At 37.8% G+C, this 15,169-nt stretch overlaps 1 protein-coding gene across 1 annotated transcript in view; it reads right to left on the minus strand.

Moving 5' to 3' along the window:
* LOC107588450 (NACHT, LRR and PYD domains-containing protein 5-like) overlaps nucleotides 1-15,169 on the minus strand; it is a 29,173-nt gene that overhangs the window by 12,134 nt on the left and 1,870 nt on the right. Inside the window, exons 4-7 of the mRNA XM_016276547.1 lie at nucleotides 4,554-4,661; nucleotides 4,387-4,447; nucleotides 1,008-1,212; nucleotides 134-837 (exon numbers count right to left, since the gene is read on the minus strand). Coding sequence (XP_016132033.1) covers nucleotides 134-837; nucleotides 1,008-1,212; nucleotides 4,387-4,447; nucleotides 4,554-4,661 — 1,078 coding nt within the window. The remainder of the gene's footprint in view (nucleotides 1-133; nucleotides 838-1,007; nucleotides 1,213-4,386; nucleotides 4,448-4,553; nucleotides 4,662-15,169) is intronic.

Consider the following 15,169-nt stretch of genomic DNA (forward strand, 5'->3'; position numbering starts at 1 on the left):
TGTGACACATGATGAACAGACTTCTTGATGATCGGATGTGTGTGACAATTCTATCAGCCAGACTCGGATCATTTATTCTCTTCCTGAAATATTCCTCCTTCTGAGGGTCGTTGAATCCTCGTACCTCTGTGACCTGGTGGACACACTCAGGAGGGATCTGATTGGCTGCTGCTGGTCGAGAGGTGATCCAAAGGAGAGCAGAAGGAAGTAGATTCCCCTTGATGAGGTTGGTCAGCAGCACATCCACTGAAGCTGATTCTGTTACATCAGACAAGCTCCGATTGTTTTGGAAATCTAGACGCAGTCGACACTCATCCAGACCATCAAATATGAACATGACTTTGTAGTCCTCATAATCTGCTGACTTAAACTCTTTGGTTTCTGTGTGAAGGTGGTTTAGAAGTTGCTTAAGGTTGAGATTTTTCTGTATCAGATTCAGCTTCCTGAAAGGAAGTGGAAATATGAAATGAACATCCTGATTGCCTTTTCCTTCAGCCCAGTCCAGAATGAACTTCTGCACAGAGACTGTTTTTCCAATTCCAGCGACTCCTTTAGTCAGCACAGTTCTGATGGGTTTGTCTTGTCCAGGTGAGGGGTTAAATATGTCATTGCAATTGATTGGTGTCTCCTGTGTCTCTGGTCTCCTGGACACTGTCTCAATCTGTCTCACCTCATGTTCATTATTGACCTCACCACTGCCTCCCTCTGTGATGTAGAGCTCTGTGTAGATCTCATTCAGACGTGTTGAGTCTCCATGATTGGACAGTCCTTCACTGATTCTCTGATATTTATCCTGTAGTCTGGATCTGAGTTTTTGTTGATTCACAGGCATCAGTTCTGAGCAAAGGAAAAAGTTGTTATTGGCAGAGCAATATTTTAGAAATGTATTTTTAGGTTTGATATGTTAGATATTAGATTGTGTCATGACATTCAGGAACTTTAGTGACTGAAGACAGAAGATTCATAATAAAAACACAAGCTATAATCTGCTGATCCATAGCTCTTACTGGTCTGTAGTGTGTTAGCGAGGTCTGTCTGGTTCATCTTCCTCAGGATGTGCAGTGTGATCTTCAGAAGTCCCTCTCTGACTCTGCTATGACCCTTATCAGCTAAACGGTCTCTTTCAGAGCATTCTGGGTAATCTGGACTCAGTAGTCTCTTAAAACTTTTCAACTCACTCTTCATCACAGAGATTATTTTGTGCTCAAGCTCCTGAAATCATAATGAATATTCAAACAATAAACCTGCATTCAGTCACAGAGAAGGTGAACCAACGTATCAATACACAAGAGTCAAGCCTGAATTTATTTTGTAATTTAGTCAAAGGCATGAATACTAAACATCACTGAATTATATAACACCAGCTAATAACTTCCACTGTATGCTCAAACATCAGCGTCTACAGATACTGAGGTTAAACAAGGGAGTTTGACTGGATTGGCTGTTTGCTAGATTGATCTTCATCTTTTGTGCTTTAGTCAGGTTACATATGAATTCAGCTTCTCTGCTTTAGTGGTCATTAATCTGCTTTATAGTGGCCTACAAATGATCTTACGTGGGTAGGAAAGTACATGTGACTATTACAGAGAGGATTTCACAGATTTCTCCATTTCTTAATACTCAAACATCAGCGTCTACAGATACTGAGGTTAAACAAGGGAGTTTGATTGGATTGGCTGTTTGCTAGATTGATCTTCATCTTTTGTGCTTTAGTCAGGTTACATATTGTAGCGAATCAGCTCATGGGGAAATATGAATAATTAACCATAACTAATTATGATTAATTATTAATATTTTAGATCCACTGTAGATATTTAGCTGACCACTCAGGGTCCACCGTCTTGTCAATTCTAAGAACGTTAATTTCCTGGTTAAAGGAAATAACTTTCTTACTGTACAATTCTATAAGTTTGTAACGTAAATCTGCATGATTATTGACTCCGGTTATGAGTAAACAATGAACACGTCAAGTGTGATACAAGTAAGGTTTTATTAACTACATAAACACTTAAACTAGTCAAACATACTACAAAAACACATTAAGCCGGTCTAACAAACACATACACACACACACACACACACACACACATAGTTTTAGAACGTGGTGCTTTCAGCCTTCAAGACTTGTTTAAAGAATTACAAAACGTGTTTACTGTAAGTTAAAACCGGTTTAAACATATATGTAGTTATGTTTGCCTCACATATGAGTACTAAAGTACAGTATTACACCTTTAATTTCACTCAGTGAGTGAAACACAGTAATGACCACCAGGTTGCTCGGCTTATATATATGCAGTCAAAGTGTAGATGAATTGCTTCAATCTAATTATAAACTATAAGGCCTTTATGCTGTAGAAAGGGGAGCAGCGCTCACATCTACCTTGATATAACTGTACTGAGATTTCTTCTTCAAAGAAACAATTTAAACAATACTGCAATTTTGTGATTTCTTCACTAAAGCATATTACATTATGGTACAGTTTGGACATGCCGCTGAGCTGAGATTCAGACTTACGCTTTGTCAGGACAGATTTATGCTTTAATACTGAAATTAGGGTTTCTTTGCTAAAATCAGATTAACCTTACACCGATGCCATTAAGCATGAAATACATAAAGACTCTACCAATTATAATAGCGGTACCAATTCAAACCCCCACTTTATCTGCATCTCAACAAGCCAGCAAATAGGGACACCACCGGGCATCTGAAGTTACGTCCTATTTTAACCTGGGCTATCAAGCACACACTTTTTAAGTTGCCAGTGTTTAAACTCATAACTTTCGTTTTATCATGCCCGCATTCTCCACCAATCTGTAGCGAATTTAGCTCATGGGGAAATATGAATAATTAACCATAACTAGTTATAATTAACTATTCATATTTTAGATCCACTGTAGATATTTAGCTGACCACTCAGGGTCAACTGTCTTGTCAATTCTAAGAACGTTAATTTCCTGGTTAAAGGAAATAACTTTCTTACTGTACAATTCTATAAGTTTGTAACGTAAATCTGCATGATTATTGACTCCGGTTATGAGTAAACAATGAACACGTCAAGTGTGATACAAGTAAGGTTTTATTAACTACATAAACACTTAAACTAGTCTAACATACTACATAAACACATTAAGCCGGTCTAACATACACATACACACACACACACATACAGTTGGTATAGGAAAGGGTTAAAGTTTAGCACTAAAGAAAGAGACATATGGAATGACATTTATGGAACCATTTTGCATATTCAGCAGATCTAAAACCTGAGGGAAAACGTCAGATTCTTAGTTCAACAAACCTTGTAAAAAGGTGTAACTGATACTTAATGCATCAATTAAATCGACTAAGTTTGATACTTGCGTATGTCTGAAAAAGATTCCTGATGCAATCTTAAGGCCCCAAGATCTTGCTGAAGTTGGTTGATGAGAAAGAGCTAGTTTGAGTCAGAATCACTTGATGAATGAAAAGGACTAGGCCGGAGCCTGGCACGAGGTTTGGTATCCTGGAGCGTTTCTCACATCTTCATCTTAGCATCTCACTGAACCACCGAACTGGGCGGGTCACATGGAGTGTGGGCTTTAAGGTCAGAGAAGATCCCCGCCTCTCAAGATGGGCTTATCCAATGAGAAAAGCCGGAATCCCAAGTGGGCGTTTTGAGATCCTGTGGAGTTTATGGCTCTTTGTGTGGAAACATGGTACTTTAGTATCTGGAACTTTGATTGAAAATACTAAAGGTTCTCAGGGCACTAATATATTGCCTACGTACCAACAAATAATATACATTCTTGTTTAGATCATCAGAAGGCGAATTCATAGATACTAAACAAGCTATATGTAAGGTTATCTGAATGAGTGGTTTATCGTAAGCACGAATAAAAATAGTCTATAATACAACAGATTAATACAAAACAGCAATAATACACACAATGGCCTGAAGAAAATGTGTGTTCATTCAAAGAAAAGGTTTTCCTATGAATTAATTAGTAGAACAGTCCATTTCTCCTGTGCATTTGTACCCCTTGTTTCTGGAGAAAGCAGAATGAGAGCCGGCTCGCATTCCACAAGGTTGTAAATGTATCGGGTTACCATGAAACCAGGGTCTTGTTCGGCGTCCTGGGGTGTTACAAAGTATTTGTGAAAGCTAGCTGTGTGTTGGAGTGTTCCAGACGCTACAATATGAATTCAGCTTCTCTGCTTTAGTGGTCATTAATCTGCTTTATAGTGGCCTACAAATGATCTTACGTGGGTAGGAAAGTACATGTGACTATTACAGAGAGGATTTCACAGATTTCTCCATTTCTTAATACTTTTACCAAGAGGGTTATTGTGTTGGGATGGACACACACACACAAACACACACACACACACACACACACAAAACTAACCTTGAAAATTGAGTCTAAGTTCTGCTTTGCTGTATGTGATTCTGGTCCTTCATGTTCTTGACTGTAGTTAAACAAATACACATCAGTAAATGAATGAATACCATATATATACAGTATATATATATAAAATGTTTTTTTCTATTCTTATACTGTAAACTAAACAACACCTCAGATCAGCAGATGAGTCTCCCGAGCTGAATGCAATCGGTCGACTCATGGACTGGTCACTCTTCATGGACACACAGCTGGGTTCAGGAGATTCATTCTCACACAGACTGAAACACAACAGCAATACAAACGTACATTTTCATTTAGGTTTTATGAACTTGTCATATCAAACAACATTGTTTTAAAAGCAACGTTTGTGCTAATGCTCAGTTTAGCTAACGTTAACACTAGCTTTAGCCAGGTCTGAAAAAAATCATGTATATTAACGTTTTTCGAAATGTGTGCAGTCTTTTTCTTTGTTTGTATTCCAGAACACGGCAGCAAGATACATTTTTAATGAGCCAAAAAGAATGCATGTCACACTGTCAATTTGCACTGGCTACCAATAACTGCTTGCATAAAATTCAAGGCATTGATGTTCTTTATCAATCTTTTATTTGACCCTCTAACTCTAGCACTCTCTATTCTAATTATTTTCTTTAAAAAAAAAACTCTAGCTTTCTTATCTTTTTGTATTCTATATGGTTTTCTTTTCATTTATTGTACAATTAACAAAAGCAAAAATACCTCTAAGACTAGCTTGCTCTATTCTTTTTCTATTCTATCTGTTTTCTTTTTATTTATAATATTTAAAAAAAAAACTTGCTACGTGTACTGCGTTAAGCTAACTGAGACTTGTTATAGCACTTGTATATCATTGCTCTTTTGTTGATTTTGATTGCTTCCATTGTTCCCATTTGTAAGTCACTTTGGATAAAAGCGTCTGCTAAATGACTAAATGTAATGTAAATATATGTCGACTAGATAAAATTTTGCGTCAGTATGAGAAACAGAACCGGACATTACCATTGTCGGACGTTGTCAAGGTCTGTTGTCTGTAATCAGTCTTTGTTGACCATAACTGTTTCTCATTATATTCAAGTTTACATTTATCAGGGTACAGATATTATTAAATTATTTATATTTCCAGAGTAGTATTGACTCTATTTTTTAACTGTGCATTTTGCAGGATGCAGATGAAGCCCTCATCCTAGGATACATTGAGGAGACAATGCCCATGACGGACCAGGGGACATCAGGATTGTCAATAGGGCCAGATAATCTTACAGTTATTTGGATAACTTGGCATTAGCTACAGCAAAATTCAACAGCCCACTTAACTGATGAAAGGGATAGTTCACACAAAAATGAAAATTCTGGTATCATTTACTCACCCTCAAGTTGCTCCAAACCTGTATACATTTCCTTGTTCTGCTGAACACAAAGGAAGGTATTTTGAAGAATGCTTATAACTGAACAGTTTTGGGGCAGCATTGACTTCCATAGTATTTTTTTCTACTATATGGAAATCAATGGTGCCCCAAAGCTGTTTGGCCTCATACCTTCCTTTGTGTTCAGCAGAACAAAGAAATGTATACAGGTTTGGAACAACTTGACGGTGAGTAAATGATACAGTAGACTTTTTGCTTTAAATGAATGGTTATTGTCATGGTGTAAAGAACAGAAACTGCTCTTTGTTAATAACTGGAATCTTTTCTAGGAGCGTCCTAGGCTTTTTCGCGCTGATGGCCTGCACCCCAGCAGAGTCGGAGCAGAACTCCTGTTGGACAACATCTGCAGGATGCTACACTCCATATGACTAGTAAGCCAATTCTCAAAAAACTGCTATGATGACTTTTGTTCTACCCGCTTAAATTATAGAAGCACTTATGCTGTCCAATCTATTAAGACTGTGTCTGTTCCGCGAGTTGTGAGGTCAAAATATAAGTTTAATGCAGGATCTATAAAAAAATATGATCGTGATTAAACCAGAAAAATGTAAAATAAATGAACAAAAACTATTTTTAGAGTTTGGGCTTATAAACATTAGATCACTCACACCCAAAGCAGTTATTGTAAATTAAATGATCACAGATAATAGTTTTGATGTACTCTGCTTGACTGAAACCTGGCTAAAACCAAATGAGTATATTGGTCTAAATGAGTCTACTCCACCAAGCTACTGTTATAAGCTTGAGCCCCGTCAGACCGGTCGTGGCGGAGGTATTGCAACAATATATAGTGATATTCTCAATGTTACTCAGAAAACAGGATACAGGTTTAACTCATTCGAAATACTTCTGCTTAATGTTACACTGTCAGATATGCAAAATAAATATATCATATCTCTTGCTCTGGCTACTGTGTATAGACCACCAGGTCCGTATACAGATTCCCTAAAAGAATTTGCAGATTTCCTCTCAGACCTATTAGTTACTGTTGATAAAGTGCTAATTGTCGGAGATTTTAACATTTACGTTGATAATACAAATGATGCTTTAGGACTTGCGTTTACTGACCTAATAAACTCTTTTGGAGTCAAGCAAAACGTCACCGGGCCCACTCATCGTTTTAATCATATGCTAGATTTACTGATATCGCATGGAATTGATCTTACTGATATAGATATCGTACCTCAAAGTGATGATGTTACTGACCATTTCCTTGTATCGTGCATGCTGCGTATTACTGATATTAACTATATGGCTCCGCGTTATCGTCCGGGCAGAACTATTGTTCCAGCCACCAAAGACAGATTCACAAATAACCTGCCTGAATTATCTCAACTGTTCTGTGTACCCATAAATACACATGAACTAGACGAAATGACTAGCAACATGGGCACTTTTCTAATACATTAGAAACTGTTGCCCCCATCAAATAAAGAAACGTACTGTGCCATGGTACAACAGTAATACCCACTCTCTCAAAAAAGAAACTCGTAGTCTTGAGTGCAAATGGAGAAAAACTAACTTAGAAGTTTTAAGAATTGCGTGGAAAAACAGTATGTCCAGCTATAGACAGGCTCTAAAAGCTGACAGGGCCGAGCATATCCACAAACTCATAGAAAATAACCAAAACAATCCACAGTGGCTAGATTAACAAATAACCAGATGCCACCCGATCTAAATATTCACATCAGAAATACAATAGCAAATGTATATTCTACAGCGTCTAATACTTCAGCTTCATTTATCGCACCCAAAGAAAAACTGCAGTGCTTTACAACTATAGGACAGGAAGAGCTAAATACACTTATCACTGCATCTAAACCAACAACATGCCTGCTAGATCCTGTACCCACTAAATTACCGAAAGAGTTGTTACCTGTAGCAGAAGAACCGCTTCTCAATATTATTAACTCGTAGTTGTCTTGCTCAATTGTGCTCCTTCCTGCAAAAAAATTATCTCTCTGAAGAATTCAGGCCCAGTTTCAGAATTTGAGTTTCAGGCCCCACCATAGCACAGAAACTGCACTTGTTAAAATGACAAATGACTTGCTTCTTGCGTCCGACCAAGAATGCATCTCATTGCTAGTTTTACTTGATCTTAGTGCTGCGTTTGACACTATAGATCATGACATACTCATAGATCGATTACAAAACTATACAGGTTTTCAAGGGCAGGCTTTAAGATGGTTTAGATCCTACCTGCCCGATCGCTACCACTTTGTTTATTTAAATGGGGAGTCATCTCAATTATCACCAGTAAAATATGGTTTGCTATTTTCAATATACATGTTGCCCCTTGGTAATATTATTATTAGAAAATACAGGATTAGTTTCCACTGTTATGCTGATGACACTCAACTATATATCTCAACAAGACCAGATGAAACTTCTAAATTATCTAAGATAACAGATTGTGTTAAAAATGTAAAAGATTGGATTACCAATTATTTTCTCCTATTAAATTAGGATAAGACAGAGATATTACTTATTGGACCAAAAGACAGATTCAAACACAGAATCTCGTGGATTACAATTTGCAACTAGACGGATGAACGGTTACTTCCTCTACAGTAAAAAATCTGGGTGTTATATTAGATAGCAACTTGTCTTTTGAAACAAGTCTCAGTTAGCTTAACGCAGTACATGTAGCAAGTTTTTTTTTTAAATATAATAAATAAGACGAAAACAGATAGAATAGAAAAAGAATACAGCAAGCTAGTGTTAGAGGTCTTTTTGCTTTTGTTAATTGCATAATAAATGAAAAGAAAACATACAGAATACAAAAAGATTAGAAAGCTAGAGTTAGTTTTTTTTTTAAAGAATAGAATTAGAATAGAGAGTGCTAAAGTTAGAGGGTCAAATAAAAATGGAAGGGATGTGTTTTTAGCCGATTCTTGAAGATGGCTAAGGACTCAGCTGCTCGGATTGAGTGGGGCAGGTCATTCCACCAGGAGGGAACATTTAATTTAAAAGTCTGTAAAAGTGATTTTGTGGTTCTTTGGGATGGCACAATCAAGCAACGTTCACTTGCAGAACGCAAGCTTCTAGAGGGCATATCATTCTGAAGTAATGAATTTAGGTAAAGTTGTGCAGAGCCAGTGGTGGTTTTGTAGGCAAACATCAATGTCTTGAATTTTATGTGAGCAGCTTTTGGTAGCCAGTGCAAATTGATAAAGAGAGTTGTGACATGCATTCTTTTTGGCTCTTTAAAAATGTATCTTGCTGCCGCGTCCTGGATTAATTGTAAAGGTTTGATAGAACTGGCTGAAAGACCTACCAAGAGAGCATTGCAATAGTCCAGCCTGGATAGAACAAGAGCTTGAACAAGGAGTTGTGAAGCATGTTCCCGAAAGAAAGGGCCTGATCTTCTTGATGTTGAATAAAGCAAATCTGCAGGACCGGACAGTTTTAGCAATGTGGTCTGAGAAAGTCAGCTGATCAACAATCATAACTCCAAGGTTTCTGGCTGTTTTTAAAGGAGTTATGGTTGATGTACCTAACTGGATGGTGAAATTGTGATGAAACGATGGGTTTGCTGGACCCACAAGCAGTTCTGTCTCGGCAAGGTTTACTTGAAGGTGATGGTCCTTCATCCAGCAAGAAATGTCTGTTAGACAAGCTGAGACGCGAGCAGCTATCGTCGGATCATCAGGATGGAATGAGAGATAAAGTTGAGTGTCATCAGCATAGCAGTGGTATGAAAAGCCATGTTTCTGAATGACAGAACCTAATGATGCCATGTAGACAGAGAAGAGAAGTGGTCCAAAAACAGCCCTGAGGCACCCCAGTAGTTAGATGTTGCGTCTTGGACACCTCACCTCTCCAAGATACTTTGAAGGACCTATCTGATAGGTAAGACTCAAACCACTGGAGTGCGGTTCCTGAGATGCCCTTTGCAAATAGGCTTGATAGGCGGATCTGGTGGTTAACCGTGTCAAAAGCAGCGAACAGATCCAGCAAGATAAGTATGGGAAGATTTGGAATCTGCTCTTGCCAGTCTTAGGGCTTCAACAACTGAGAGCAGGTCTCGGTTGAATGTCCACTTCTGAGAAGGGATATGTTAATGATGTGAGTGAGTGCAGGTACAACTGCTGGAGAAATGGCTTGAAGGAGATGAAATGGAAAAGGATCAAATTGTAGGATGGATGATTAGAAAGGACGAGTTTGGAGACTTCTGCTTCAGAGAGTGAAGAGAAGGATGTGAATGAGTGTATGTCTGCTGGTAAGATGTGCTTGACAGATTGTGGTGTGGAAAATTGTGCACTGATGTTTTTCGTTTTATTAATGAAAAATGTGGCAAAGTCGTCAGCTATTAGAGTTGATGCAGGAGGGGGAGGAGGAGGACAAAGGAGCGAGGAAAATGTTTTAAAGAGCATGCGAGAGTTAGACGAATTGTTAATTTTGTTATGGTAGTAATACAGCACAGCAATATATATTATTATTATTATATTATATTACACAGCAACTTATATTAGACAGCAACTTGTCTTTTGAAAATTATATTCCCATGTTACAAAAACAGCATTCTTCCATCTTAGAAACATTGCCAAGCTACAAAACATGTTACCTGTTTCTGATACAGAAAAGCTAGTTCATGCATTCATGACCTCTAGACTGGACTATTGTAACGCACTGCTAGGTGGTTGTCCTGCATCTTCAATAAACAAGCTACAGGTAGTCCAAAATGCAGCGGCTAGAGTCCTTACCAGGTCAAGAAAATATGATCATATTACCCCAATTTTACAGTCTATGCACAGGCTACCTATTAAGTGTTGTATCAGTTACAAAATATTATTATTTACCTACAAGGCCCTTAAAGTGTATATTGCAGGTAAAAAATTTTTTCAAATTAACCCATATGGCAACATACTCTTTGTGTTCATTTCCTTGCAACTGTCTCTTTAAGAGAACATTCTCGTTTTTTTGTTGGAAAGAGAAGACCTTAGTTTAGCCAATGATGTGCTTTGATTAAGTCACATGACATGCAGTTTTTTTCTGTGGCGAGATTTCTGACAGACTGCTGTCTCTTGTCGGTAGTTGCTGAAAGCAAACTAAAACGTCAGTAACAAACAAGGACCAGTCCGTGTCACTTCTACAAAAAAATCTAAAACATCACTGTTATGATGTTATGATGACATATTCACCTCTCAAAAAAGTTTTTATAAAATTTGTTTTTGGTAAATCATTCAGATGTATGTGTTGCCAAGTGGCAACACTGTGCAATAGTGGAATGACATTATTACAATAGTTTAGCTAGCTAGCAAGGTCAGCTGCAATTTGTTAAGCTGTAACAATAACAACATTAATACTAGGGAAATAATGTTGATTAGTCGTAGGTTAATGGCATTTGTATTATGGATATAATCAAATTGAAATGGCAATTTTACTTTTGATTAAATATGAATACAGGTAGCATTACATCAGTGAGCACGGCCATATTCTATGGCAAGGTAAAGAAGAAAAGGGCAGAACTTGCTCTTCCTGCACATGAAAAAACTGCTTTGTGAAGTTTCATACATAAAAAAGGTGATCTTTCAAGGATTATTTGGGGGGGTGATGTCCATAGTCTTCCTCTCAAGAGATTGCAATGTTTTTGGTTTTATGTCAGTGTTTTATGATACATTATATACATTATATACAGTATTATATTTGTTTTAACTGTATAAATTTGCAGTTTAAATAACATTCATGAAAAATGTAATGAAATTAAAACAAATATAAATCATTATTCAGCAAAAAAAGAATAGAATAAATTAAAGCACAAGTTCTTGGAAAGTATGTATAAGGTGTCAATTATAAGTAAGTACTGTGTTAAAGCTTATAATAGCACCAATTGAGTCAACACAAACAACATTTCTGAGGAAAAATATTAATTATAAGTAAGCTTACACTTATTCTAAGATAGATCCACTATTGTATGCTGTTGCCGTATGGCAACAAATCATAAAGTACCTTAAAATAATATTTATTTCCATTTTTTTTTTACAGCACTTCAAGTTAAGCCATTCTTAGAAAAGAAAAAGATTCAAATATTTTTTTCTATAGGTCTATCTTAATGCGTGCGGTATATAACCTTGTATTAAAATACCATATGAACCATTAATGCAGGATTTGAAAATGTTTTACAAGATGTGAGGGCACAAATTTAGAAGAAAAAGTGACGGTTCCCTTGACAGTTCTCAAAAAAGGCTTTTTTTCTTACATCGCGTCATATTACGTCATGAGAGGGAGTCGTGTTCTGCGCTTTGCTTTAAGCGGGCGTAAGTCAGTGTGTTTTCGGTAGTTATTTTTATTTAAATTGATCATAGTCATTTTAAATTATTGTGTTTGTGGAGGTTGCACTAACTCCAGCCTTTCAGGACATCGAGTCCACAGGTTTCCTAGCAAAAAAAAAAGGACGGTATCTTCCGGGTCTGGGAGCGTTTGTGCAGATGAAGAGACGGGACTTCACTAATGCATCTGCTTCGAGAAACGCGGTGGTGTGTAACTTAGTGATCACGTATCATCTCGGCGATATGATGCAGTTCAACATGGGATACCGAAGGAAGAAGCGAGTGAGACTTAGAGCTGATGCACAGAGCACCTTTATCGGGTCCCAGTCCGCCTGTGGCTCACTGGATCGGCCGCCAGCCATGCTCACGGATCCATCAGAGATGCTGCTCCACGAAAACGTCAACTGTGCACCGTATGTCTTGTTTTTAAGCATATGCTACCTGCCAAATCAGTGAACATAATTATTTAAATAATGAGACAAACCGAGATGTGTATAGGTTGTTGTAAAGCACAGCAGCTAGCATGTAAGCATTAGCAATAATGTTATATACTGTGTAAAAACGTTACCATATGAGTTTGCTAATATTATAACCATCAAGTCTAGTTACAGCTTAGTGACATTGTTTGCACCGCTAATTGGTTTTTTGTTGTTGTCATGTGGTGTGTTTATAAGGCTTTGGGAGACATTGCAAGTAATGAGGGAGTGTGAAGATCTGAAGCAGTGAAGGCTAGCTGTTTGTTGTTATTAACCACCTCTACTGGACTGCAGCTTCCGCTCCTAATGGAGATGCAGATGTGATGGAGGCCAAGTGGAAAAGCATGGTCAGCAGTGAATGTGATCTAAACTTTTGCTTGCTCTCCCAGCATATGCATCATGGAGTCTCTGAAAGAGGAATACTGCAGGTCACCACAGAGAACGCAGCACTGTCTTCCACTACACCTGCTCCTCTTTCCAGATCCCTCCAGAGGATCAACAAGATGAGGCTGTTGTTGTGTATCTAGCACAGCATTCACGATTTAACACGTGTTAACAACACATTAGTGGTATACCCAGACTGAAAGATTGTTAAATGTTTTTAGATGGGTCAGATGGTATATTTTGCTTTTGGTAGTATATGTTTGGTACATCTACATATATATATATATATACAGTGTATATATATATATATATATATGTAGTTGTGTTTTGAGTTAGGTATTAACAGTGCAAGAAAATATATATATAATATATATAAGGAGGACCTTTATAAAGTCCTCCTTCCTCTGGAAACTGTCTTCTAATGGCTGACACAACACATGCAGGTAAGGCCTTCCTGATGTGCCTGCTCAGAATGGCATAGGCCCAGCGGACAACTTGCTTTTATGCTGTCAAAATTGTCTTATACCAATGGCATGAAAAAGTTTGACTTACAGGTGGTTGTGACCTACATATAGGCAACTTGTAATTGAAAAAAATAATAATAATATTCAGATGTTTTTAATATTCAGATCTTTAATTTACTATGTATTTATACAAGTATTTAGCTCAGAATAATAAATTATATCCCTAAACATGCATGTGTCTGCTGGCCTGGAGAGGTCCATGCTCCTGTCTGAAGTGCACATAGGCTATCTGCAGCACATATGGGTTCAGACAGCAAGCCTCAAAGCCTGGGTGCAGAGTCAGATGCTGCACAGCAAGTGTGGGGGTCACATTCTCCACTAAGGCCCAGTACCTAACTCCCTGCAGCACTGACTTTCCTCAGATGTGACCATGGCTTCACATTTCCCACACTTAATGAAACAAAAACGTGTTTATCTCTCTCTCTCTCTCTTCTGCGGTGATGAAAAACCGCTATATCACGTAAAGTTAGTGTCGGGATATTAACGAGTGTGACACGCCTGATCAATGCTTATTAGTTTCTGTTACTGGTAAGTATCAATACTCATAGACGGCCAATACTAGCTTTGCAATTGTCTGATTACATATCGTTAGCTAACGTGTGTATATCTGTAAGCTAACACTGGTCTCTCACCAAGACACCTGCCTTGTTCTCCTCACACAACTCAATTTTTCTCCTTTGACCGTTGTTCTGTCTAATTCTGGCCTGTTCCTGCTCTCTTGGCCACATAGCAGGCTCAATTAGAAAATTGTATATGTGGTCCATCATAAGTGTAAATAAACATTTAAAATTTCCTCAGCGTCCGAACTGTCATTGCAATCCATTGTTTTCCTATGGAACGCTCTCCCTCTCGTCACGTCACTTCCGGTTTTGGCGGTTTTCAGATGCGGAAGTAAAATTATCTTACAAAAACGACTCCAGAAGGCTTAATAGTGTAGTTTAAAGAAAATCTAGTTCCTACATTATTTTTATATACATCGACTCATTGGGGTCTCTAACCTGGAATATGCACTTTAATGGTTTAGCTCCTGCGTACCTAACTAGTCTTCTACCACGCTACAATACATCACACTCCCTAAGGTCGCAAAACTCTGGACTTTTGGTAGTACCTAGGATAGCAAAGTCCACTAAAGGAGGTAGAGCGTTTTCGCATTTGGCTCCCAAACTCTGGAATAGCCTTCCTGATACCGTTCGGGGTTCAGACACACTCTCTCTGTTTAAATCTAGATTAAAGACTCATCTCTCTGGCCAGGCATTCAAATAATGCATCTCATAATCTTGTACTGCAGTTATATCTGATCAAATGCACATTATTATTCTTTAGCTTGGGTTAAACAAATTAATTTAACTGGGTTGGAACAGCAGTTATGCTAATTATGTCTCTATTTATTTCTCTGTTTCTGCCACAGAATTGACATCCTGTTGTAACCAGGATTTACACAAGCTTCAGTCTGGATCCAGAACACCTGAGAAGAGATGATGCAACCCCTCAGAGGACCTCAGATGATGCCAACCCTGAAACAACATACAGAACTACCACATTTTGCTATAAGTTTGATTGCATCATATAATAATTGCTGTTAATAGTGTTCATCGTCTGTTTGATTACGTCTTTAATGGATTTTTCCGTACATTTCTGCCATATGTACATAAACTGACACATCACATCTAATCACCACAGATAAGCTG

Source organism: Sinocyclocheilus grahami, unplaced genomic scaffold (genome assembly GCF_001515645.1).
Source record: "Sinocyclocheilus grahami isolate Dianchi unplaced genomic scaffold, SAMN03320097.WGS_v1.1 scaffold103.1, whole genome shotgun sequence".
NCBI classification, from domain to species: domain Eukaryota; kingdom Metazoa; phylum Chordata; class Actinopteri; order Cypriniformes; family Cyprinidae; genus Sinocyclocheilus; species Sinocyclocheilus grahami.